This window comes from Chrysochloris asiatica, unplaced genomic scaffold (assembly GCF_000296735.1).
Source record: "Chrysochloris asiatica unplaced genomic scaffold, ChrAsi1.0 scaffold00022, whole genome shotgun sequence".
In the NCBI taxonomy this organism is placed as follows: domain Eukaryota; kingdom Metazoa; phylum Chordata; class Mammalia; order Afrosoricida; family Chrysochloridae; genus Chrysochloris; species Chrysochloris asiatica.
In genome coordinates, this window is record NW_006408540.1 from 13,803,282 (window position 1) to 13,828,379 (window position 25,098).

Consider the following 25,098-nt stretch of genomic DNA (forward strand, 5'->3'; position numbering starts at 1 on the left):
GAGAAAGATGAGGCTTTCTGTTCCTGTGAAGATTTACAGCCTTCGAAACCCTGCACAGGGTCACTATGAGTCAGAGCCGACTCCACGGCATATAACCACCACCACCAAACTTGAGTCGAAAGGAATGCCAGAAACCCCAACTGTGCCACTAGTTACGTCAGTTTGTCCCAGTAGAGCTCCATGTGTAGCCTGACTGGGTTGGTATTCTAAGGTCTCGTTCAGTTCTAAATTTGATTACAACACTCTTAATTCACTAACAGGAATGAGCACACCCACTGAACCTATTGTCAAGAAGCTGATTCTCACAGTGACCCTATGGTGTTGTTGTCCAATGTCATCTAGTTGGTTCCTACTCACAGCAACAAGGACAAAGTAAAACTAAACTGTTCCATACAGTTTCCAAGGCTGTAATCTCTACTAAGGAGTCCTGGCATGGCACCGTAGGATAAGAACTAGATCCCAAGGTTAACTGAACCCCAAGGTGGCAGTTCAAACCCTCCAGCTGCTCCTCGGAAACCTTACACAGGATTGCTAAGTCAGATCAACTGGACGGCACTTAGCAACAACAACAATCTTTACAGAAGAAGACACCACATCATTCTCTCACGGAGCTGCTGATGGGTTTGGATCACCAATTTTTCAGTTAGCGGTAAAGCACTTCATTTTTGTGTTACCAGGGCTTCTTGGAATGAGCATGCGTCTCTGTTAATGTCTACCTCTTCTTCCATTCCTCTATAATTAATGAATCGTCACCACCTCCAAGAAGTAGTCATCACAGTCATGTTATTAGAATCGGAGCATCCTTTGAAAATTGTAGCATTCTGGTACCACCCTTAAGTATCTAATGTGTATTATTGTTGCTGTTGTTAAGTGCCATCGAATCAGCTCCGACTCATAGTGACCCTGTTAAGGGTTTCCGAGGAGCAACTGGTGAATCTGAACTGCCAACCTTGAGGTTCAAACCTACCTTGAGGTCAAGTGCTTATCCTACGGCATGATACCATTACCCTAGACTATGCCTGATCCTGGAGTCCTGGTATGGTGCTACAGGATAAGCATTGGACTACTAACCTGAAGATAGGCAGTTCAAACCCAGCAGATGCCCTTTGGAAACCCTATACAGGTACAAGGTTGCTATGAGTTGGAACCAATTCAATGGCACACAATCACCACCATCACCATGACTGAGCCTAGTTTTTTGTGTGTTTTTTTAAATGAGTTATACACAAAAAATAAGCCAAGCTCATACTACATACTAAAACATCTCTGTATCCAAGGCAGATGTCCAAAATAGTGGCACAGTGAATTTCTGGATGCCCTTGTATCCGCACTAAAGAGTTAAATGAAGAGGTACAAATACACTCCTTTCAGGGAGCTCTGGTAGCACAGTGGTTATAAATTGGGCTGCAAACCTCAAGATCAGCAGTTCGAAACTACCAGCTGGTCTGCAGGAGAAAGATGAGGCTTTCTGTTTCCATAAAGATTTACAGCCTCAGAAACCATGAATAGCGTCGCTATGAGCTGGAACTGACTACATGGCACATAACAACAACAAGCAAAGAACTGTACACACAGGTCAGTTAAGAAAAGCCCTAACTTTGACATTTGAGTTATCTGAAGGTGATACTAATCACCTATAATGTCTTAAATTTACTTGTTAGATTTCTCCGTATTTGTGATAAAAACTACTTAGACTTTTTAAAAGTTTAGATGAAGACATAAAATCATAGCTTTCAGATTCATAGTTGAACTGATAATAAACTGAATATATGCTTTTTATGTTTAAACAGAACACTCAAAGCAAAAATTCTTTTTTTCTCCTCAGACAAAAGAATGAAAAGATCTCATTGCCCTCTCTCTATTTCTGTTCAATCCAAAGGAGGAAAAAACACATTTTCCATTCCATTATTAAGATTATATAACCAGATAACCAAGAAATTAGTAGCTTTTTGAAATTTAGCTTACATTTCCAATAGAATACTGTAACATATTATTCTTATGTTGTTGTTAAGAGCCATCCAGTCATTTCCAACTCATAGCGATGCTGTATAGGGTTTTCGAGGAGCAGCTACTGAGTTTGAACCACCAACCTTTGTGGTTCAAACCGACCTTGAGGTCCAGTGCATTAACCTGCAGCACCACACCATAAATCCATTATTCTTATACTCCTTAGATATTTCACATTCTCTTTAGGTACGCAATCTCAAGAACCTACAAAATTTTCACTTGACTCCCAAGCTCTTAACAGAAAATAATGCTGAGCATCTATGTGTAATCTATGCTAACTACTAAAGAGACATTGTCTAAGAAGGTAATGAAGTAATTTTGCGTTATATAGTAGATCATTTTGTGGTATAAAGGAGCACTGGTGGCAAAGTGGGTTACATGTTGGGTTGCTAACCACAGATCAGCAGTTCAAATCTTCTAACCACTCCATGGAAGAAATATGAGGTTTCCTGCTGCTGCAAAGATTAACAGCCTCAGAAACCCTGTAGAGTTGATCTGAGTCCGAAATGACTTGACAACACTTAACAACATAACAATGAAACATGATAGATTGACTATAGGCCCTCAAAGAGAAATACAAATTAGGAAGGCAACCCAAATATGTGGATTTAGGTTGAATATTTAAGATGGGTATTTAAATAGGAAAAAAAAAACAAAAAAACAAAAAAAACCCCAACGTATTCCATTGTCTTTTAATTCCATTTTCCCATAACTTTTTGAAGTACCCTTGTGTATGTGTGTTTGTTAACACTATCTTTTACAAGTTTTTTTTTGTTGTTGTTGTTTTAAGGTCAAGATTTGTAATCTAGCCTAGATTTTTCAGGTAGTAATTCATCCTCTTCATGTAGTCATCTTCTTTCAAAGCCCTCAAAATTTTCCTGTTAAGGCTAACAGTCACATTTGTGAATTGCAATAAAGAACATTCTAGATAATGTGAATAGATCTTTGACTTGTTTTGTATTGCTTAAAGTATATATGCCTTATGGGTTTCACCCTGTCAAGATGTATAAAACTAAAGTCTTTACAGAAGACTATCCCCTCAATTATAATGGAAAACATCACTTCATTTATAATTATGTAGTCTACAAAAACAAGGAAAATTTCAAACTACTTACAATGAATAAATTTAAACATATTTTAAAATATAAAATTATACAAAAGGGGCTTCATAGGATAAGCATAGGACTGTGAGTGACAAGGTTGGCGGTTCAAGCCCACCAGCAGCTCTTTGAGAGAAAGAGAAGGCTTTTTGTTCCAGAAAAGATTTAAAGCCTCGAAAACATTTCAAGTCAGAACTGACCTGATGGCACTTAACAACACCAAGAGAGAATCATAAATTGAAATCCATGTAGTCAGTACTCCACTTCAATATGAAGAGGCATATGGCATCAGGATTGGAGGAAGACTTATTAACAACCTGTGATATGCAGATAATACAACCTTGCATGTCAAAGTTCAACAATGTATAAAGGAAAACCACAGAAGAATGGATGCATTTGAATTACGATATTGGAAAAGAGTATTTCAAGTACTATGGACTACAAGAACAAACAAATCTCTGTTGAAAGAAGTACAACCAGAATGCTCCTTAGAAGACAGGATGGTTTCTGGTACTTTGGACATGTTATTAGGAGGTACCAGTCCTTGGAGAAGGACATCATGCTTGGCAAAGCGAAGGGTCAGTGAAAAAGAGGAAGAGGAAGACCCTCCAACGAGATGGATTGGCACAGAGAAAGCAGCCATGGACTCATGATAGCAACCACTGTGAGGCTGGAGCAGGACAGGGTAGTAATTCAATCTGTTGTGCATGATGTCACTATGAGTCTGAACAGACTCAACGGTAACTAACAACAATAACAATAATCTTAAATCTCATTCCTTCTGCCCTTTCCACCTCCCGCCTTCCTTTTTGTCCTTTATCTTAGAAGAAGCAAGGTCATTTGGCTGCAGTTTCCCACATTTTAGATTTTGCCGATTACTCCCCTGTGTTCATTGATCATATTGCCCTGCACATGTATTGTCTGTAAACTGGTAGTTCTATCTAGAAACATTTTATCTAGAAATGTTCAATTGATAGTTCTATCTAGATATGTTCAAGTTCTTGGCAAGAATATTTGAAACTGGTGCTGTCTGATTCTACCCCATCTCTTCAAGAGGCATATGAGGTTTGGTAGTCTTTTCACAGACTGAATGGAATCCTGGTATGGCGCTGCAAGGATAGGCACTGGATCTCAACGTCACCTAGAACTGCAAGATCAGTAGCACAAACTCACCATTCACTCCTCAGAAACCCTATACAGTGTCACTATGAGTCGGAACCCACTCAAAGGTTAAAAACAACAAAAGATTAAATGAAGTCCCTGTGTGGCACTGTAGGATAAGTACTGGACTGCTAACTCCAAGGTCAGCAGTTCAAACCCATCAGCAGCTCCTTGGAAAGCTTATTCAGGGTCCCTATGAGTTGGAATTGACTCAGGGACATATAACAAGACTGAGCAGTGGGCTAAGGTAGTATGAGAATGCTATCCATTATAAAATTCTTCATCTGTCTCTACCTCTAATGGTTTTAGCCGTCATTGATTACAGTTGCCTAGAGCTATTATTTAGAAAGTCCTGGTATGGCACTGCAGGAGTATGCACTGGACCAGCAAGCCTTGCAGTTCAAATCCAGCATCTGCTTCTTGGAAACCCAATATAGAGTCGCTATGAGTTGGAACTGACTCGTTGGCACTTACCAACAAGAACATGAGGGGGCTTTTAAAAGTTCTTATCATTCCATTATTTTTTTATTCCATTGTTTCCATGAACTTTTGGAAGCCCTGTCATATTATTATGCTGTTATTAAGAATTCTAAAACACTGAAAGTCTAATTGTATCATTCTTTAGCATTTATTAGCGAGCATTTCCTATAAAGAACTCTCCATCAGCACTCTGGTTATCCTGAATTATAATTCACAAAATAAAAGCAAATTGAATGTCTGATTCTTTTTCAATTGCTGTTGTTGTTTCAGAATAATGAATAGGCTTCCGAGTTATCTTCCAAAGGTGACCAATGAGTTGTTTTTTGAAAAAAAAAAAAAAAAAAAAAAGGATCACTATGAATACATAGATTTTAATATAGTTTTCCAAATATGTTTCAAAATATTGCCATAATAACTCTTCATGGTGATCTAAAATGACCAATTCTGGAATACTTGAAGTCCTTAAAGTTGCCTCTTATTAATCTTTTTGATATGGCTCGAGTAGTCTTTGATAGCTTCCATGCTTCCTTGGATGATATTACACGCTATTTTTGTACATTTCCAGCAAAAATCCAGAATCTGTTCTTTCTCCAACACACTCTGTTATCTGTAGTGGAAAGTGTATTTGGAAAATACAATTGGCACACTACGTGAATTCAGTACTCCTACGTATCTATCATTCAGCTTCAACAAATATCAACTTTCAGTCAAAATTGTTTTGTCTGTATCTCCATGCTGTTTTTAATTGTCACTGAGTTGGCTCCAACCCCATGAACAACACAACAAAACTTTGCCCACTCAGTCCTATGCCACTCCCATAATCATCGCTATATGCTCAAGTCCATGGCTCAGTCACTGTGTCTTGCAAGTGCTTCCTTGACTAGGGGACTCATTTTCCAGCACTATATAAACAATATTCTCCTATAATCCATAGGATTTTCAGAAGGAGATCACCAGGCTTTTCTTCCTAGTCTGTCTTTGTCAGGAAGCTCAAGTGAAACCTGAATTCCATGGGTGACCCTGCTAGTACAGGCATACTTCGGTTTACTGGGGTTTGCAGATACTTTGTTTTCATGCAAACTGAAGGTCTGCACAGGGAAGTATGCATAGAACAAATCTATCAGTGCCATTTTTTCAACAATGAACTCACTTCATGTCTGTGTCACATCTTCGTGATTTTCACGGGATTTCTAACTTTTTCAAGATGTTATTGCATACTTAACAGACTACAATACAGCTTAAGCATTACTATTATAAGCAATAGGAAACCAAGTACTTCATGACTTTCTTTCTTATGCTGGTCTGAAACCAAACCTGCAATGTCTCCCAGGTATGCCTGTCTTTGAAATACCAGTGGCATCACTTTCAGCATCATAGCAGCAAGCAAGCCACTATAGTATGACAAACTGACAGCTTAATAGACAGATGGTGGATGTACTCCCCACTCCCATATTATTTTACTGCAATTTCTAAACATCTTAATATCTCAGCAAAAATTCTTCATAGTGCATCTCTTAAAAGTAAGGGCTGTTTTGAAAACCTGGACATTTAAAATCAATTATTTCCTTAATACCAAAGAGGCAATCAATGTTCAAATCTCTAACTGTTTTAAGTATAACATTTGGAGGAATGGTGCGGAGGGGAGGAGGGGGTTAAGGGGGTAGAAGGAAGGGATGTTCAATCAGGACCCAGATAAGTTCTTCACATTTCAATTGACTGATACATTAAGTTTCTTTTGATTTTGATGTCACCTTCCATCTCTCTCTTTTTCATCTCCTTATGATTATTCACTGAAGACACTTGGCTGTTTGTCCTCTAGCATTTCCTACAGTATAGATTTTGCAAATTATATATATTCTTATTATGTAGTTCAATATATTTTTCTATATTTCCTCTAAACTGGTAGTTGTATTGGAGGCTTGATCATATTTTAGTTTAATGTTTCTTGGCTAAAATACTTTTCATATGTGATGATGTGTTCTTCCACCAGAGGGCTCAAATGTATCATTGAGTTTTTGTAACAAATACTGATCCTCCACACCTACATACCTATCCATAAAGAAAAACTTCTCTGTACCTAATACTTGGCTGGACTCCTGGTGTGGCGCTGCAGGATTAGCACTGGACTGCAAACCATGAAGTAGGCAGTTCAAACCCACCAGCTGTTCCTTGAGAACCCTATACAGGGTCACTATGAGTCAGAACTGACTCAACGGTACTTAACAACAACACCATCACTTGGTTACTCAGTGATATATTCACTATGTGAAGTTATGAAAAATATTTGATTAGTTCCGTATCACTTTCAAATAACTAAAATCCCCTACCAGTGACCTAGGAGCCCTGGTAGCATAGTAGATTACGAGTTGAGCTGCTAACCGCAGGGTCAGTAGTTCAAAACTACCAGCTACTCCATGGAGGAAGTGGCTGGAAAGATGAGGATTTCTCCTCCTGTAAAGATTTACAGCCTTAGAAACACTATACAGAGTTTCTATGAGTTGGAATCAACTCCAAGGCACACAACCACCATATCCCACCACCAGTGACCAATTTCATTTCTAAAGTATCATAATGACCCCATAGATTAAAACATGTTATTAGGTGCTGTTGGGTCATTTCCGACTCATAGCAACCTGTATAGGGTATCCGACGAGTGGCGGGTGGATTTTAACTGCCAACCTTGGTTAACACGCATATCCTAAATCCACTGCAAACAATATGCTCAACAATGCTAAATTTGTCCTGTTATTTGGCAAGGAAATGTTTTTGTGTTATGAAAGATTAAAATATATTAAAAATTCATATTGAGATATTCAATTTGAATGTAGGATTATGGAATTTTTACTTAACTTTTATGATTTAACATTTACATATTTTTACTCTAAATCTTGAGTTCTAGTGATGTTAATTTCATTACTTACTGATTTTATACTAATACCTATCACTTTCACATCTACACATACATATTTTAAGATTCCATGGTAGGTTTAGTGTGTGTGTATGTGTGTGTGGGTTGTTGTTGTTTTGCTTCAAAACACTTAACTGTGTTCATCTGTACAATGACCAAGAAGCAGTAGTTTGAATAGAACAAAGGAATACAGCGTGACTTAAAATGAGGAAAAGTCTGTCAGCGTTATTTCACTTTCTTTATGCAATCTGTACATAAGGCTGGGCTATATGAAGAAGACTGGTGGGATTGGAGGGAGGCTCATTAACAACCTACTAGATCCAGTCTCTGTCATACTGTCAGTTCATCATACTGTGGTAGTTTGAATGTTGCTGGGATGCTCGAAGCTGTGTCAGCCATGCCAGGCTTTTTTGTGTGTGTGTTGGTACCCATTCCAAAGAGAGGTGACCCAGAGGAATGCAGAAATCATCAGCCAGTATCATTAATATCACATATGCAAGTAAAATTTTGCTAAAAATAATTCAAAAACAGCTGCAACAATGCATTGACAGAGAACTGCCAAAGGTCCAAGCAGGTTTCAGACAAGGACTTGGAGTACGAGATATCATTGTTAGCATCAGATGGATATTGGCTGAAAACAGAGAATACCAGAAAAATGTTTAACTTTGCTTTATTGACTATGCAAAGGCTTTCAACTGTGTGGATCATGACAAGCTACAGAGAACACTGAGGAGAATGGGTATTCCTTAATTGTGCTTATGAGGAACCTTATACATAGAGCAAGAGACAGCTGTTCAAACAGAACATGGGACACTGAGTGGTTTAAAATCAGGAAAGATATATGCTAGGTTGAATACTTTCACCATACTTACTCAATCTGTATGCTGAGCAAATAATCTGAGAAACTGGATTATATGACATATGTGACTTCAGGATTGGAGGAAGACTCATTAACAACCTGCTATATGTAGATGATAGAGTCCTGGTGTGGCACTGTGGGTTAATGCACCAGACTGCAAAGCCGTTTGAACTACAAGTTCGGTGGTTCAAGTTCACCAGCTGCTCCTCGGAAACCCTATACAGGGTTGCTATGGGTCGGAACTGACTCGATGGCACTTAACAACAACAACATATGAAGATGATATAGCCTTGCTTGCTGAAAGTAAACAGGACTTAATCTAACAACAAAAATCTAACAGCTCACACATAAAACCAAGCTCAGAGCTTTTGATGCTATGACAAAAATTTCACCCCAATTTCAATCTCTATGTTTTGGTCTATATTATGGTGGTTTCCATCCTTTTTAATATCTTTTTTTGTCATCTTTCTCATGATGGGTGAAAATGATACTAACTTCCATTGCACATAGCATTTACTTGTTGAATAGAGAAAGAAATCCTCTTGGTCACATACACTGCTGGACCCTTGTAATTTTTTCACTTATTACATGCCTATTCAAATTATTTGTTGTTAGTCTCTACATTTTAAGGATATTAGTCCTTTATCTATCAAGTATAGGTGGTAAATTGTTTTACTCATTTGTCATTTTCTTTACACTTACTTTATTGTGAGTTTTTTTGCATACGACTTTTTAAATTATTTGTTGCTTTATGAATCTAGCTTTCTTTATTTCCCCCACCAAGTGGGTATCTAGTTATTCTCCTTTTTCCCACTAATTTAAAATGTTACTATGTTGTTGTAGTTAGATGCCATCAAGTTGCTTCCTACTCATAGTGACCCAAAGTTTTTGAGGCTTTAAAACTTTGCAGAAGCACAAAGTCTCGTCTTTCTACCGCAGAGCAGCTGGCAGGCTTGAATCACTACTAACTTTGTGGTTCACAGTCCAGTGCTTATCTGTGCAAACTGTCACCTATATCATATAAATTCTTAAACAGATGAGAACCTGTATCTAGATTTTTATATGCAGTTATAATAACCCAATTTACTATTCTTCCATATATGTTATAGTCCTCTAGTTACTGTAACTTAAAAATGTTTTAATATCTAGTAGCATATGTTATTCATTAAAAATGCTTTAATTGAACACATACCAGGGACTGCGCTAGACGCTGAGATAAGCCTGTAAACAAGGCACCCACAATAGCTGCACAGTGAAATCTACAGATACATTTCATTTTGACTGTTTCTGGTAAACTTTTTAATTTAATACTAAACATTAAAATAACCTTTACTTCTACATAATCTCAAATATCTCTGACGTCTCTGGATAAGATGTATGAATGTAAGTGTACAAAAACACAAATATGAGAGGGTTTCAAAAAGTTCACGGAAAAAATGTCTCCATCTTTTAATTCCATTTTCCTTCAAATTTTTTGAATGACCCCTTGTATACGTACCAACTTCTAAAACTGATGACTATTACTACCACTATGCCTTTACACTTCCACCAGCCACCCTTTATTGTCGTTGTCTTCACAAAATATTTTTTAGTATGCTACTCTGCTGCATGCTTGGCAATTTTGTTTACTCTCTTGAGTTTAAAAGAAAAGGTAATTCAGTGAGAGCCATATTTTACTGACAGAGTGAAACATTTAAACATTTACATTTTAAACATAATTTATAGACAGAATTTGGGAAATAAGACTCTTACATGGAACCCTAGAAGAAAAGTGTTTGGTCTTTTTCTTAATGTGCACACATAAAACAAAAAAATATATATTCATTTAAATGTTCAAATGGCACATTCTGACAGCCAGCCTCCTGCCTAAAGGCATATAGTCATTTTCCTTGCTGTTGTTGCTTTTCTAGGTAGGGTTCTCATGTTTCACTCATGGTCTTCCTTCTTGATGATCCTGGGATCCTCTCTTCCTAAAATGAAAGATTACCTACTTCCTCCTTTTAGTTACATATCTTCTACAGTTACAGTTGTGACAATCTCAATTAATCTAATAATTATTCACAATTAAGTCTTAATAGAAAAGTCTATTGCCGTAACAAGCTTTCCTCCAAACTTAGTAGGTTCTGAACTGATTTCCATATTGCTCACTGGACCCCAGAAAGTTGTCCATGGTTAGCTAACTGGGAGAAGACAATACAACTAAACCTCCAGTGCCACTTTATACCACTTCGATGGGATGTCATAACACAGCAATTTCGGATTCTAACGGGGCAGTTACCCCAGAGAAAGGCAGTGACCTCTTCATCAGCCACTTCCTGCAGATCGTTTGACAAAATGGTATTCTTCCTGAGCGAACTGATTCATAGCCTGTCATCTGCATACTCACTGGCCATTTTCTCTTCACATCACATAACGTTTTCCAGTCCACATAGTAACTTCGAATTGGCTTAAAGCTGATGAAGGAACTATCTGGAACTTATTGGTGAACAGCTAGGTCATATCTCACAGTTCATTATAGCAAACTAGGCTGCCGAACAGTGTGCAGCAGTGAACCCAGCATGGCGGCTGCCATCTTGTCCCTGTAGTCTACACTTCAAGTTTGAAATATTCTACTAGTTCTGAGTGAACCAGAAAATAAATCTTCTGTAAATACCATGAATTTACATTATATTTGGGTTATGGCCTTCTGCTTTCCTCCCTGTGGCAACAGCAAATAAAAAAAGAATATTCCCATCTATTACCCTACAAACATCTTATCAGTAATAAAGACAGGTACTTAGTGAAGGCTCCATCAGCTGAATAGGTAGGTGTGTTATTGTTAAGTGCCGTCAAGTCAGTTCTGGCTCATAGTGACCCTGCGTAAGGTTTCCAAGGAGATGCTGGTAAGGTTGAACCACTGACCTTGCAGTCCAGTGCACTGACCCACAGCGCCATACCAGGTTTGGTACCTCTTATGTGCCTCCTATTCTGTCATGTTCATCTTAGTATATTTAGGAAGAAGAAAGTAGAGGTAAGAAAGCAGTAAGAAACACAGGCAGGTGAGACATGAAAAAACAGTTTTCTTCTCCCTGTAGGTCCTGATCTCCCACAGGTAATGAAGTCACTGAAAATCACAGTTTAGAAAGTTTTGTGCTCAAAATACCACAGGCCTGGCAGCCTGTCTAAACCTGTCCTGTTGTAAGGTCTAGAAATGCACACACCTGTAAGAGTAATGTCATCATCATCATCATCTATGATTTCTTCCTCAGCAACATCCAGTGAGCTCTCGGTAATCATGTCATTGGGCTCTTCCACACAGGCTAGCCCGGCATAACTGTTGAGAATATCGGCACCAGGAACATGTTCCACAATTACAGCAGGAAAAATCGCTGGATCACCAAGCTGGAAGGGGTGGAGATGAGGGAGGGGAAAAAAGATTAACTGAGTTTTATCTTTGATGACTATTACTTTATATTGGACATCAATTAAGTCTTTACATCATCTGCTACTTGTATCCTGACAGTTCTCTAGGCTGGAGAGAGAGTATGTTACCTAGAAATACTGAATAAACTTTATCTATTCTGGATCTTAATAACCAAATTTTCATTGGAAAATCCTCTACAAGCACATTGTTTGGCTGCGGTTAAATAAAGAAAAATCATTATCCAATTGTCACTTGTCATACAATAAGGAGCTCTAATGGTACAGTGGGTTAAGTGCTAGGATGCTACATGGTATGTTGCCTGCTTCCATAAAGATTCACAACCTTGAAAACTCAACGGAGCTGTTCTACTCAAAATCAAACTCACTGGTTGATTTCAATTCATAGTGGCTCTATAGGACAAAGGACAGCACCAGACGGTTTCCAAGGCAATTCATCTTTACAGAAACACACCTTCACATTTTCCTTCCACAGAGCTGCTAGTGGACTCAAGCTTCTGATTTTCTGGTATGCTGCTGAGCACTTTCACCACGGAACCACCAAGATTCCTTGTGAATTAATTATTACTAGTTTCTAATAATTACTATGATTACTGCTAACATCTATTAATAGGATTATAGATTTTTAAATCTAGAAGGACCCATTAAAATTAGTCCAGGCATCTCATTTTACACATGAAGGAATTGACCTAAAAAAGGTTTTAGGTAATATGCTAAAAAAATCAATTAGTGGCAAACTCCATTATGTTACCATCTCTTTTATCTTTTTATTTTCAAATAATTTCCCACCATAGAAAAGTTAAAACAAAACCAAAAAAAAAAGCACACAGAATGCCAACACACCCTTTTTCCATATTCAATGTTAACACTTAATCATGTTCTTTTTATGTATTATTTTTGTCTGAAATTGATAAATAGTCCTTTTAACCCTAAATGCTTGAGTATTTCCTTATGCACAAATATTATGTTACATAGAGAGTAATAATATCAAACCAGAAAATTTTTGACACAGTACTATTCATATTAACAAATGTATTGATATTATTCAAATTTTTCCAGTTGTCCTACTAATGTCTTTTATATCAAACAAGAAAACAATTTTTTGGCTCAGGATTCAATCCAGGATCACATGTTACATTTAGTTGTGTTTCTTCATGATAACTCCCATTTTTCTGGAACAGTTTCTTCTCCTTTAACGTTGACCAATTCTTCAATCTTTAACTTCCATAACCTTGAAGAGTACAGGCCATTTGTTTTGTACAATGTCTCTCATGATTAGACTCAGTTTCAGGAGAACAATGAGGTTTTCTGCTCTGATAAAGATTTACAGCCTCAAAAACTTTATGCAAGGTTGCTATGAATCAGAACCGATACCAGGGCAAAAACCAACAACACCACCAGGTTCAGTTTATGCATCTTGGACAGGAATATCACACAAATGATTTGTGTCCTGGTGTAGCACTGCATGATAAACACTCGACCCCAAAATCAGTTGGAACCTCAAGTTCAGCGGTTCAAAGTCAACAACTGCTCCTCAAAACCTCTGTACTGGGTCGCTATGAGTCAGACTACTTTGATAACACTTAACAACAACAATAAGCAGCACATTTGCAAAAAATCAATTTGGTCTTTGTTTTCGTTGTTTTTTTTTTTTGAGCTGGACCACATCTGAATCTGACTAGACCAAGAGGGTTCACATAGGATCCTGATGTTGACTAAGGCCCTGGTGTACAATGTACACCTAATCACAGATAATAATGTACTTTGTATTTTCCTTGACTAAAAGAAAATTTGCTGATGTCAGGAAGATCTTGGCTGAAAGCAGAGAATACCAGAAAGTTGTTTACCTGGGTTTTATTGACTATACAAAGGCATTTGACTGTGGGAACTCCATAATACGTCACTGTGCTCATGAACAACATGTTCACAGACCAACAGGTAGTGTTGGAAAAGAACAAGGGAATACTGCATGATTTAAAACCAAGAAAAGTTATTTGTCAGGGTTGTTTCTTTTCACCATACTTATTCAATCAGTATGCTGAGCAAATAATCAGAGAAGCTAGACTATATGAGAAAGAATACTTCATTAGGATTAGAGGAAGAATCATTAACCACCTGTGATATACAAATGACACAATCTTGCTTGCAGACAATGAAGACTTAAAGCATTTACTGATAAAGATCAAAGACTATAGTTGTCACAACATAAGAAAACAAAAAATCTTTACATCTGGATCAATAAACAACATCATGATAAATGGAGAAAAGATTGACATTGTCAAGGATTTCATTTTACTTGCCTCCACAATCAATGCTCACAGAAGCAGCAGCCAAAAAAAAAAAAAAAACAAATGATGTATTTACACTGAACAAATCTGCTGCAAAAGACCTCTTGGAAGTGTTCAAAATCCAAGGCGTTACTTTGAAGACTACAATGTGCCAAGCTGAAGCCATGCTGTTTTCAATCACCTTATTGCATGGAAAAGCTGGACAATGAATAAGGAAGACTGAAGAAGAATGGACGCATTGATGATGTTGTTGGTGAAGGACATAAGCACCACGGACTTCCAGAAAAAGTACAGCCTAGAACACTCCTTAGAAGTAAAGATGGGAAGACTTTATCTCAAACACTTTGGACGTGTCATCGTACAGTACCAGTCCTTGCAGAAGGACATCAGGCTTAGTAAAGAAGACAGTCAATGAAAAAGAAAAAAGATCCGGAACAAGATCGACGGACACGGTGGCTGCAACAATTGGCTCAAACATGGCAGCAACTGTGAGGACGTTGCAAGACTAGGCACCATTCCAGTCTGTTGAACACAGGGTCTCTATGAGTCAGAACCAACTCATTGGCACTTAATGAGAAATCACAAAGTCTGCTAGACCAAAAATACAAGGGAACTTTAAAAACCTCAGACAAAAATTGAATAAGAAAATGAAAATTTCTACAAATCTTTTGAAGTCCCTCGTATTTAGTTTCATTATAACGAAGCAGCCTCTATACTTAAAATAATATGTAGACACACAGAAGTTAGAGCTTACTTGTATCATAAAATTTATCTAAGTTAAATATATATTATAGGCACTAAATAGATCTTATCTCTGTATTCAAGAATGTTAAGTTCAAAGATATATAGATAATAACCCTAAAAGACACTTCGACTGTTTTATTTTAAAATGTTTCTTCCTGTTTCAGAAAAGAGGAAATAAATTAAAAGTAACTGTGTCTCTAAATCATAAATTTTAAAACTGAAACTAGGGACTAAAAATTATGCTATAAGTCACACAAACATGGAAACAAGAAAGTATATCATAGACATAAGCAGATATAGTCATTTGGTCTTCCGTCTCCCTCTTGTGAGAGGGCAATTTGTTAGCCAACCTATCATAACATGAGCTTGTTAAAACTCTTACAAGAGTTAACGTTAACCGCTAACAAAACTGACCCCAGAATTCAGTTCATTTTCACACAATTTCATTTTATTCTGCAACAAGCCCACAAACCAGGTAAGCAAGGTTCATCATCTCCATCTACTAATACATATGGAACAAGGTTAAGAAATCTGTCCAAGGTCACCCACTATGTCAAAGACATTCACACCAACTCAGAGGACCTGTGGCCCAAAATGAAACTAAAGTATTCCTCCCTATCTAAATCAATTTGGCACATTCTTCAAGTCCGCCTCCTGACCACCAGCTCTTAGTCCCTTTCTTCCCATGAATCTAGAGTTCTCGGCCACTCCCCCTCTCTCCATGACTCCCTCTCTGCCTCTGTCTCTGGCGTCTCTAGATAAGGTTCTGCATTCTGCTTATGCTCTTCTCCCTTGATGGTCCTAGGGTCCTCTGTTTCTGGACTGTAAAATTAACCACTCCCGTTTTTGTTACAAAACTTCTACCTTTACAATTGTGACAGTCACAGTTAGTCATGGTAACAATTATTCACTATTGAATCACACGAATCTTATCCCCATCTCTTTTCACCAGACCAATCTAGACAAGAAGAAAACTATTCAGTGGGGACTGTTTCTTTCCCCCCAGACTCTTAAATTAAACTCTCTCTTGAAACCCTGTAAGCCAGTCACTTCGTGCCTTTATCGTTCCCTCATTTTAGGTTGCCAATGTCTAAGCTGCCTGTCCCTATCTACCCTGTGTCCAGAGGGAATAGCATTGATACTTGATGTGAAGACACCTCCCCTCTCTGTTGGTATTTAGAGTTACTACCTCCATGAGTATAAGTCAGGTTCATCAAATTGTAGCAATTTACCCTTGTTTCCTTTATCAAAAAAAAATTTTTTTTTTTTTTTTTTGGGTAATCTTCATCTAGTGGAGGTCTGATTATCAAGCCATCAAGGCTAGGTCAAATGGATACTGTCTGCAAGTTTGGGTGTTCTTGTGCATCTCCCCTCACTTCATAACAGTTGGATGCTTCACTCTCAGCTCTAGCCCTCTGTGGTTATGTCCTAGTCCATGGGCTCAAGTGTTCCCAGGTTTTACCACACTTTGGACCAACTAGCCCTTCCTCTTCTCTCTCTCATCTCTAGGTGAACAGGAGTCAATGGACTGTAGTTCTTCATTGCTGCCTTTCCATCTCTTCCACTCACCAATAGATCAATGTGGTCGCCAGCAAGCTTACATGCCTAATCATGTGTCCCCTTTGAGTTTCAGTCTTAGAAGGGAGCTTGTCGTGAAGGAACTTAATTGCTTGCCTTGATGGATTCCTGGAGAACAGCTTGCTTATTCTTGTAGTAGCCAGTCATGCTAACATTTTTGTTTTGGGTTTTTCTAAATGATCTTTCTTTGTAGATGTATCTTCTGTTGCTCTAGCTGTTCCAAGCTGGTCTGCTTGTCCTTGCTAGTGGGAATGTCCCACCTCATAAGTTTCTGAATGGGACTCAGGATTCTATCTAAGGTCCTATCCTCTCCAAAGGTTTGCAAGAGGCCTATTTCACTGGGCAAGTTCTAGAACCCCTTACAGGTATTCCAATCAGTTATAGGCTGAATACGGGCTTACAAGTTTTCTGTAATCATGTTTCCCAACATTCCTTTCTATCCCACTCAAGTGTCTATTTCACAATAGTTGTTGTTGTTGTTAAGTACCGTGGAGTCGACTCCGACTCATAGTGACCCTGTACAGGGTTTCCAAGGCTGTAAATCTTTACGGGAGCAGAATGCCTCATCTTTCTCCCACGGAACCGCTGGTAGTTTCGAACTGCTGGCCTTCAGGTTAGCAGCCTGATTCGTAACCACTACGCTACCAATATTTATAAGACAGTCAAGCATTTTAGTATTATTTCCCCTCTTCAGGCTATGCCTAGATCCCTGTATCCGAGAGCCCTGTTGTTCCAAGGTTGAGCATGCATCACTATTTTACCCCTGGTCCCACTTAGGCCATGCAAACCTGTCTCAGTGCTCCCCTATCTATCTTGTTCTTCCACCTCCTCCCCCTTCTTGTATTGCCCTCCCCAACACTCAAACAAAACCCCCCCACCCCAACCCCACTGTTGTGGTTATCTTATATTCCATTAATTCTTCCCTCCATTTAAGACAGTCTATTTTACCCTGTAATCTACTTGACCTTCTTACCACCTGAATCTCTGTTCCTCTGTGTTTACCTTCTTTCACATTATAATTGTTTTGATCATACACTGACCTCCCACATTCTCTGTTCTTATAACTTTATTCTGTTCTTGGCTCTTCACTTGTCGATTGAGTTCAGGGTGATGCTGCCACATGTCATTCTCTGGTTGTTGTCTGTTTTGGTTGGTTCTCAGTCTACAGAACTTCCTTTAGGATGGTTTTCATAGCAGGGTTGGCTTTGGCAAAATCCCTTAAATTCTGTTTATCCTGGAATGTTTTGATTACACCATCGTATTTGATTGACAGCTTTGTTGGGTAGAGGATTCTTGGGTGGCAGTTTTTTTTCTTTCAGAGTTTCATATATGTCTCCACATTGCCTTCTTGCCTGCATGGTTTCTGTTGAGAGATCTGACCTTATTTTGATTTGCTTTCCTTTGTATGTTACACTTCTCTTTTCCCTAGCTGCTTTCAGGATTCTGTTCTTATCTTTGATTTTGGAGAGCTTGCTTATTATATGTCTTGGTGATTGTCTTTTAGGGTCTATCCTTTCTGGGGTTCGTTGAGCTTCCTGAATGATTATCTTTTCACTTTTCAGGATGTTAGGGAAATTTTCTTCCAGAAGCTCTTCAACTATCTCCTCTGTGGACTTGTATGATTCTTCCTGTCTGGAATGCCGATAATTCTTAAATTAATCCTCTTCATGTTGTCCAACATGAATCTTAGGCTTTCTTCAGATTTTTTTATCCTTTTTCTGCTTGCTCTACTATCTTAGTAGTGTTGAAGAGATTTATCTTCTGGCTCACTAGTTCTGGCTTCTAACTCTTTGATTCTACTCCTTTGCCCTTTCAGTGTTTTGTTCATTTCTGATATTTTATTATTAATCGTTTGGACTTTTTTCTATAGGTTTTGAATTGTTTCCAATGCTGTATCTATCTTATTTGATTGTTCCTGTAGTGCTTTCCTTCTTCCTTATTTTTCTCAACTCCATTGTATAGTGTTTTGACACATTTTATAATCATTTTTCTGAATTCCTTCTCAGGCATTTCCAAAGCCTGCTCATCTTCCAGTATGGATGGAGTATAGGTTTACCTCCAGCTCATGTGTCTCAGTCACTTTAAATAATTTCTGGACATGTGCTGATATGGTCATCTATTTCTGTTTTTTTTTGGGGGGGGGAGGGGCATATTCAGGAGTTATGTGTGGCCTTAATACTTAAATGGGTGTGTATTTTGGTATTTTTTATGCTTTCTGATTACCTCCAGGTAGATGTGATCATGAGGTGGGCTTCCCTTTTCACTCTTCTTCCTGAGAAATTTCAAGATGCCATTGTTGGTCTTTGTGACAGTGACTCAGGATTTAATTTCTGGCCTATTTCCTTTTTAGTCTGCCTGTCCCACTCCACAATCCCTGTTCTGGCCTTTTTCCGAGTGATAAACAGTTGAGGGCCGGCTGTGACCGTTTAGCACTGTCATTTGGTTTTAAGTGGAAACCGTCGCTTTAAATTTCGAGGAGATCTGTGCGTATGCACTGTAGAACCCTCCAGGGGTGGCTGTGCGGTGTCCACATTCTGTCCACCAGAATGGAGGCATGCAGACAGCGAGAGACCAATGAACAGATTTTAAAAAAAAGAAAGAAAAGAATGTCCACACCTTTATCTCTGTGGTTCTGTCAGGCTGCTCTGATCCTTCCCCTGCTTGGTCTCGCCCAAGAAGGCTGCGCCAGGAGCAGCTGAGCATCTTGAATTAAAAAGCTGTTGATTTCTTGCTTCTACTACAAATTCCCCTGGCTGTAAGTCTTCCAACCTTCTAAATATTCTTTTATATGTGGCTCAGAGTTCTAGGACCATCCCCTGAGCCTGCTTGGTCCAGTATTCTGTGTTTGTTGCTGATGGAGCTCGTCACTGTACTTCCACCCTCTCCGCCATCTTGTTTGTTCTCTTTAGGACTAATTGATTAGGGAACATTCATTGACATTTTTGTAAGCACCATGCATTTTGCTTTGTTGCTTTACATAGAAAACTACTGAAATATCACAAAATCCTACAAAGAAGATAGGATCCAGAGTTGTGTTTAAAGTTGGAAGTCTTACTTTCATGTTATATTTTTCAGAACTTCTCCAATCTGAGTCTCATAAACCTCTATTGGACAACCAATTACTCTTGGTCCCTAAGCTACCTGGTCTCCTTCCCAATGTCCCTGCCATTCATTTTAGCCACATAATATTCTCTCCTTGAGTTACCTGCACCTTTCAAGAAAAGCTTAGGCCTAAGGCCATTCTTTTTCCAGTCCACTGAAATGGGAATGAATTTAAATGGAATTTTTACATAAATTTCTCATATGTACAAAATTTTCATCTCTAAGTTCTTCAGGATGCTGTTAATTCACATACAAGGTAATAGAATTGTCAAAATTATATGTACAGTTAGGTAGGATGCCTGAGTCTGCAATATACAAAATAAACACCTCTCAGATAGCTAGAAACAGTCTCCTCCTCTACCGCATGTTGCTGTTGTTGTTGTTAAGTGCCTTCAATTTGGTTCTGACTCACAGCAACCCTGTATAAGGTTTCTGAGGCTATAAATCTTTTTGGAAGCAGAAAACCTCATCTTTCTCCTATACAGCAATTGGCAGACCAGCTGGTCTGTATTTAGCAGTCCAGAACTTCTCCTACAGAGCTACCATGCTCCCTCTACTACCATAATAGGAGGAAAATGTACACTTCAGCAACTTCAGCTACTGAGCTCATGATAAACCCCTGCCTTTTAAACTAGCTTGACTAGCAGTTGGCTCAAGCCTGAATCATCAGGAACCTACATGCACCCAAATCACATGTTTTCAAATTCCTTAAAAAGACCTGGCTCCCTACTTCTTAAATGGAGGCATTGTCAAAATTACAAACACTGAATTTTCTTAGATTAAAAAAAGTAAGTACATGGAGGGGATTGTAACCATGGCAATGAGACGATATACGATAGAATGAACGTAAAACTAATGTTCTCCCATGTAAACTATCATATAATTCACAATAAAACATTAAAAAAAAAAAAAAAGTAAGTAAAATATTGGGACCAAATTTAAAGTCTATCATTTGACAACTGGTTCTCTCAACCCTAAACAGTTTCTGCAGTTAATGGCAATGACAATATATATAATCTTGTTAATATTTCTCATTGACGATCACACATTATTCTGTTGACCTCTTTGCTAAAGACTTCAAACCTTATCTAGCTCTACTTTTTTTGTTTTATGTCATTTTACCAGATCTACTCCCAAGGTTTACTGACGAGAGAAACTCCAGGAGGTGAGAGCTAGGCATAAAATGGCCACACACACACCAACAGTATTAAGATCTGTTTTCTCCTTTCAAGAAGAGAAGGTATTCTCAACAACAAAATAATTTTTTTTTAATTTTTTATTTTAAGCAATAAATAAAACAATATATTGGATGTTTCTCTTTGCTTACCTAACAAAAATTACACATTCCACTTGGTTGATGAATTTTTAAAAAATGATTGTTCAAGCAAATTCCAAAAAAACCCCTCTCTTCGTTTGACTAGTTACAGTACGCATCTTCTCTATGATCAGGATGGACCAGTCCCTGGAGAAGGACATCATACTTGGTAAAGTGGAAGGCAGCGAAAAAGAGGAAGACCCCCAACAGCAAGAGGTTCAAACATAAGAGCGACTGTGAGGATGGCAGAGGGCAAGTGTTTCCTTCTGTTGTAGAGCAGGTCGCTGTGAGCCAGAACTAACTCGAGAGCACCTTACAATTCTAAGGTATCATGTCTTTGAAACAGAAAACTTCTCTCAACGCTGAGTGATTATCAACCCTGGCTGTATAATGGGAACCTTCTAAAAGTATCACAAAACCTGGGTCCACATGGGATCAAATACCTAAGCATCTCTGGAGGTATAACCAGGACATTTGATTAAAGCTCCCCAGGTAATTCCAACATGCATGCAGGGATCAGAACCACTGCTCTAAAGAATGACAACGTTCAAAACTGCATTCTCTCTACTGAATCAATTCTAATGATTCAAGGACATCAGTACTCCCAAAGAAACAACTAGATTGTTATAAGAGTTGTTGCTATTTGGCAGTTGGAGATTAGTTTCTCATTTCTTTTTAGAATGGAACAACAATAAATCACAGATACGATGAAAAAAGGTTAAAACTGATCAGAGAGTTTTCACAGCCTCAATTTCTATAACCATTTTATACTGCAATCATAAGCTAACTTTCAAGTGTTTTGTAATCTTATTGATGGTCTTAACTGTTCCAGAAAGAAAAAAAAAAAGCATGCACCAATTTCCCTTTTCTATTAACTTCAGGTTAGTTTAGAACATATGTTGAAAGCAGAATGTTAACACATTCTTTAACAGCAATAAAAAGCAAACCAAGTTTTAGTAGGAAAGAGACAGTCCCCAGATTTCAACACATCGTTCTCATCTGTTGTGGTTGATCACAAATGTGGCAATACCATCGAGTCAAAAAGCGAAAGAAAAACAATCTGTAAACAGTAAAATATGTTCCTGCCCTGCAGAGGCTTGCTTGTTCCCTCAATACTCCACAAACTCAAATTCTAGGAGAGCATTTAAGAAAACATGGATTATTCCGATTCTATTAAGTAAATAAATTTGTTCAATAGGCTTTTGGATTTAAACAAGAAAGAAAGAAAAACGCATGAGATTTCAAATAATTTGTTTGCCAAGCTTCTCCAATAGCAGATTCAATCTGGTACATGATTGTGAAATATCTTACAAAAGATTCTCTACAAAACAGTTTAAAATGAAATATCTAGCAAATGTTTTCCAGAAGAACAAGTGAGTTAAAAACTAGTGAGTTTCTGAAGCATTTCCCCAATGTATATATAAGGCAAGTACAAACAAATCAGCACATTTTCAAGTAGTTTATGCCATCCATTTGTCCCATGACAAAAACAATACCAGGGGGTAGTTTGCAGCCTTGTGACCGTTGTTAGGTGCGGTTGCATCAATTTGATTCATAGCAACCTATGAGACAGAGAACTTCCCTATAGGGTTTTCTAGGCTGTAATCTTTACCAGAGAGGATTGTCAGGTGTTTCTCCTGCAGAGACACTGAATGTGTTCAAACTGCCAAGCTTTTGGTTAACACGTTTAACCACTGTACTACCAGGATTTGTCATGTTGCTATTATTGATGTTGCTGCTAGGGGCCCTCATAGCTATTTTATCTCAAAGGGCAGAACTGTCCAATAGGGTTTTCAAGTTTGTAGTTTTCACAGAAGCATATTGCCAGGTCTTCTCTCCTTCACAGGAGTTGCTGGTCTCGAACAGCTGACCCTGTACTTAGAAGTTGAGCATATAACTACTGGACCACCAGCATTCTTTGTTGTTGCTAAGTGCCATCGAGTCAGTTTCAAATCATAGCTACCCTGTATAGGGTTGCTGAGAAGTGGCTGGTGATTTGAACTGCTGGACTTGAGGTTAGTAGTCCAGCAATTATCCTACAGCATCACACCAGATGTCCAAGGTTTCTGACAGCCTTCACTAATCTTTAATAGCTTCCCCTATTCCAAGTCCACTATAAAACACAAACTAAAAACAGTATACATGCTATGGAAACACATCCTTGAGACAAACTTCTGTGCCCTGCCTTCCAACTCAACCTGCTTTATCCTATGAAGACATTTTTTTGAGGTCCTCTGACTTACTCTTTTTTTTTTTTTTCTCTGATTTATTCTTGAAATGATATCCTTTAGACCTTTGAATTAAAAATCTAAACAAACAAAACCCCCACATTTCCCTTTACCATAACACAATCTGACACAATTTTCCCAAATACACATACATACATTGTAAAAATAGGCTTAGTAGATGTGCCCAGACTCTGGAATCAGAAGGACCCTTATTAAAGTGTGAACCCCACCATGTCCTGAGCGTATAAAAGCAAATTATTTAGCCCCTCTGGTGTGGTGCTGTGGATCAGCACTGAACTGAGAACCAAAAGGTCAGCAGTTCAATCCACCAGGGTTCCTCAGAAACCCTATGAGTCAGAACCGACTCGATGGCACTTAACAACAACAAAAAAGCTTTAGTTGTCCTGGTGTGGTGATGTAGGATACTCAATGGACTGACTGCTAACTGCAAGGTCGGCAATTTAAACCCTCAGAAATCCTATGAGTCAGAACAAACTTCACAGCACTTAACAACAAGCTTTAGTTTTCTTGTTGATGTAAAATAGGAATAATAATATCTTGTAAATTTGTTGTGAAGTCCTGGTGTGGTGCTGTAAGGTAAGCACTGGATTACTAATCATAGGTACGGTGGTTGAAACCCAACAGCTGCTCCTTAGAAATCTTATACAGAGTTGCTGTGAGGTGAAACAACAAAGTTGTTGTAAAAATTAAATAAAACGTAATTAAATTACTTGATATATTAATGGTTGTTATTGTTAAGTGCCATTGAGTTGGTTCTGACTCATAGCACCCTGTATAGTGTTTCTGAGGAGCAGCTGGTGAATTTGAACTGCTAACCTTGTGATTCAAACTGACCTGGTGGTTCAGTGCATTAACCCAAAGAGCCCCACTAGAATTTCATACTCATAGTATATATCAGTAAAATATTTTGATGGTTAAAGTCCTTCAGTATTTTATTTAGACAGAAACAAACACTCTTAGAAGTTGGCTTATTACAATTTCACATTGATAGGCATTTTTCCCTTTGAAATGAGCATATTTCTTTCAGATAATCAATGAAGAAACTTAACTATATACAATAAGCATTGAACATTTACCTTTTATGTATGCGTTCACTTTGTGAAAATTTATCAAGCTGTATTCTTATAAATTTTGTATATTTTTGCATATAAGCTATACTTCAATTTGTTATTGTTGCTGTTAAGTGCCACTGAGTTTTTTTGACTCAAAGTCATCCTGTATAGAGTTTCTGAGGTGCGAATGGTGATTAGTTTTAACCGCTGACCTTGTGGTTCAAACCAACCCTGCAGTGCCCCTTGTGGTACAGTGTTTATCCTATAGTGCCACATGAAGTATGAAAAACAGAAGTCCATTTGATGGGAGAAATAGAACTTCAAAATGTCTTCAATTCATTTTTCTTTAGTTCGTCTCAGCCCTGAGAACAGTTCTAAGATGGAGGAGGAAGAAGAGCAATGGGGAAAAGGGGTCTGGGACAAGATCACTCCATGTAAACCACAACAAAGCAAAAGGTAATCTTGAAACACAACATTGTTATTGTTGGTGTTAAGTGCTGTCGAGTCGGTTCTGACCCACAGCAAACCTGTATAGGGTTTCCAAGGACTGGTTAGTGAGCTTGAACCACCGTCCTTGCAGTTCAAACTGACCTTGCAGTCCAGTGCATTAGACACAACATATTTCTGTGTACATACACACAAAGCAGTTGGGTGACTGATGAATAAAATCAATAAAAGTGGATATCCTTTAAACAAGTTCCCATGGTACATTTTGAAAATTATTTCTGGAAATAAGTAATACATGAACATATTTATATTCCATGAGTATGCTGTTGTTGTTACGTGCAGTCAAGTCAGTTTTGACGTACTGCAACCCTGGATACAGTTTTCAAGC

At 38.2% G+C, this 25,098-nt stretch overlaps 1 protein-coding gene and 1 pseudogene across 2 annotated transcripts in view; both read right to left on the reverse strand.

Annotated features, from left to right (window-relative positions):
* Positions 1-25,098, reverse strand: part of ELF1 (E74-like factor 1 (ets domain transcription factor)) — a 70,299-nt gene that overhangs the window by 26,325 nt on the left and 18,876 nt on the right. For both annotated transcript variants that reach the window (XM_006837604.1, XM_006837603.1), the window contains exon 2: positions 11,716-11,896. In XM_006837604.1, coding sequence (XP_006837667.1) covers positions 11,716-11,896 — 181 coding nt within the window. The remainder of the gene's footprint in view (positions 1-11,715; positions 11,897-25,098) is intronic.
* Positions 10,660-11,087, reverse strand: LOC102825311 (annotated as a pseudogene).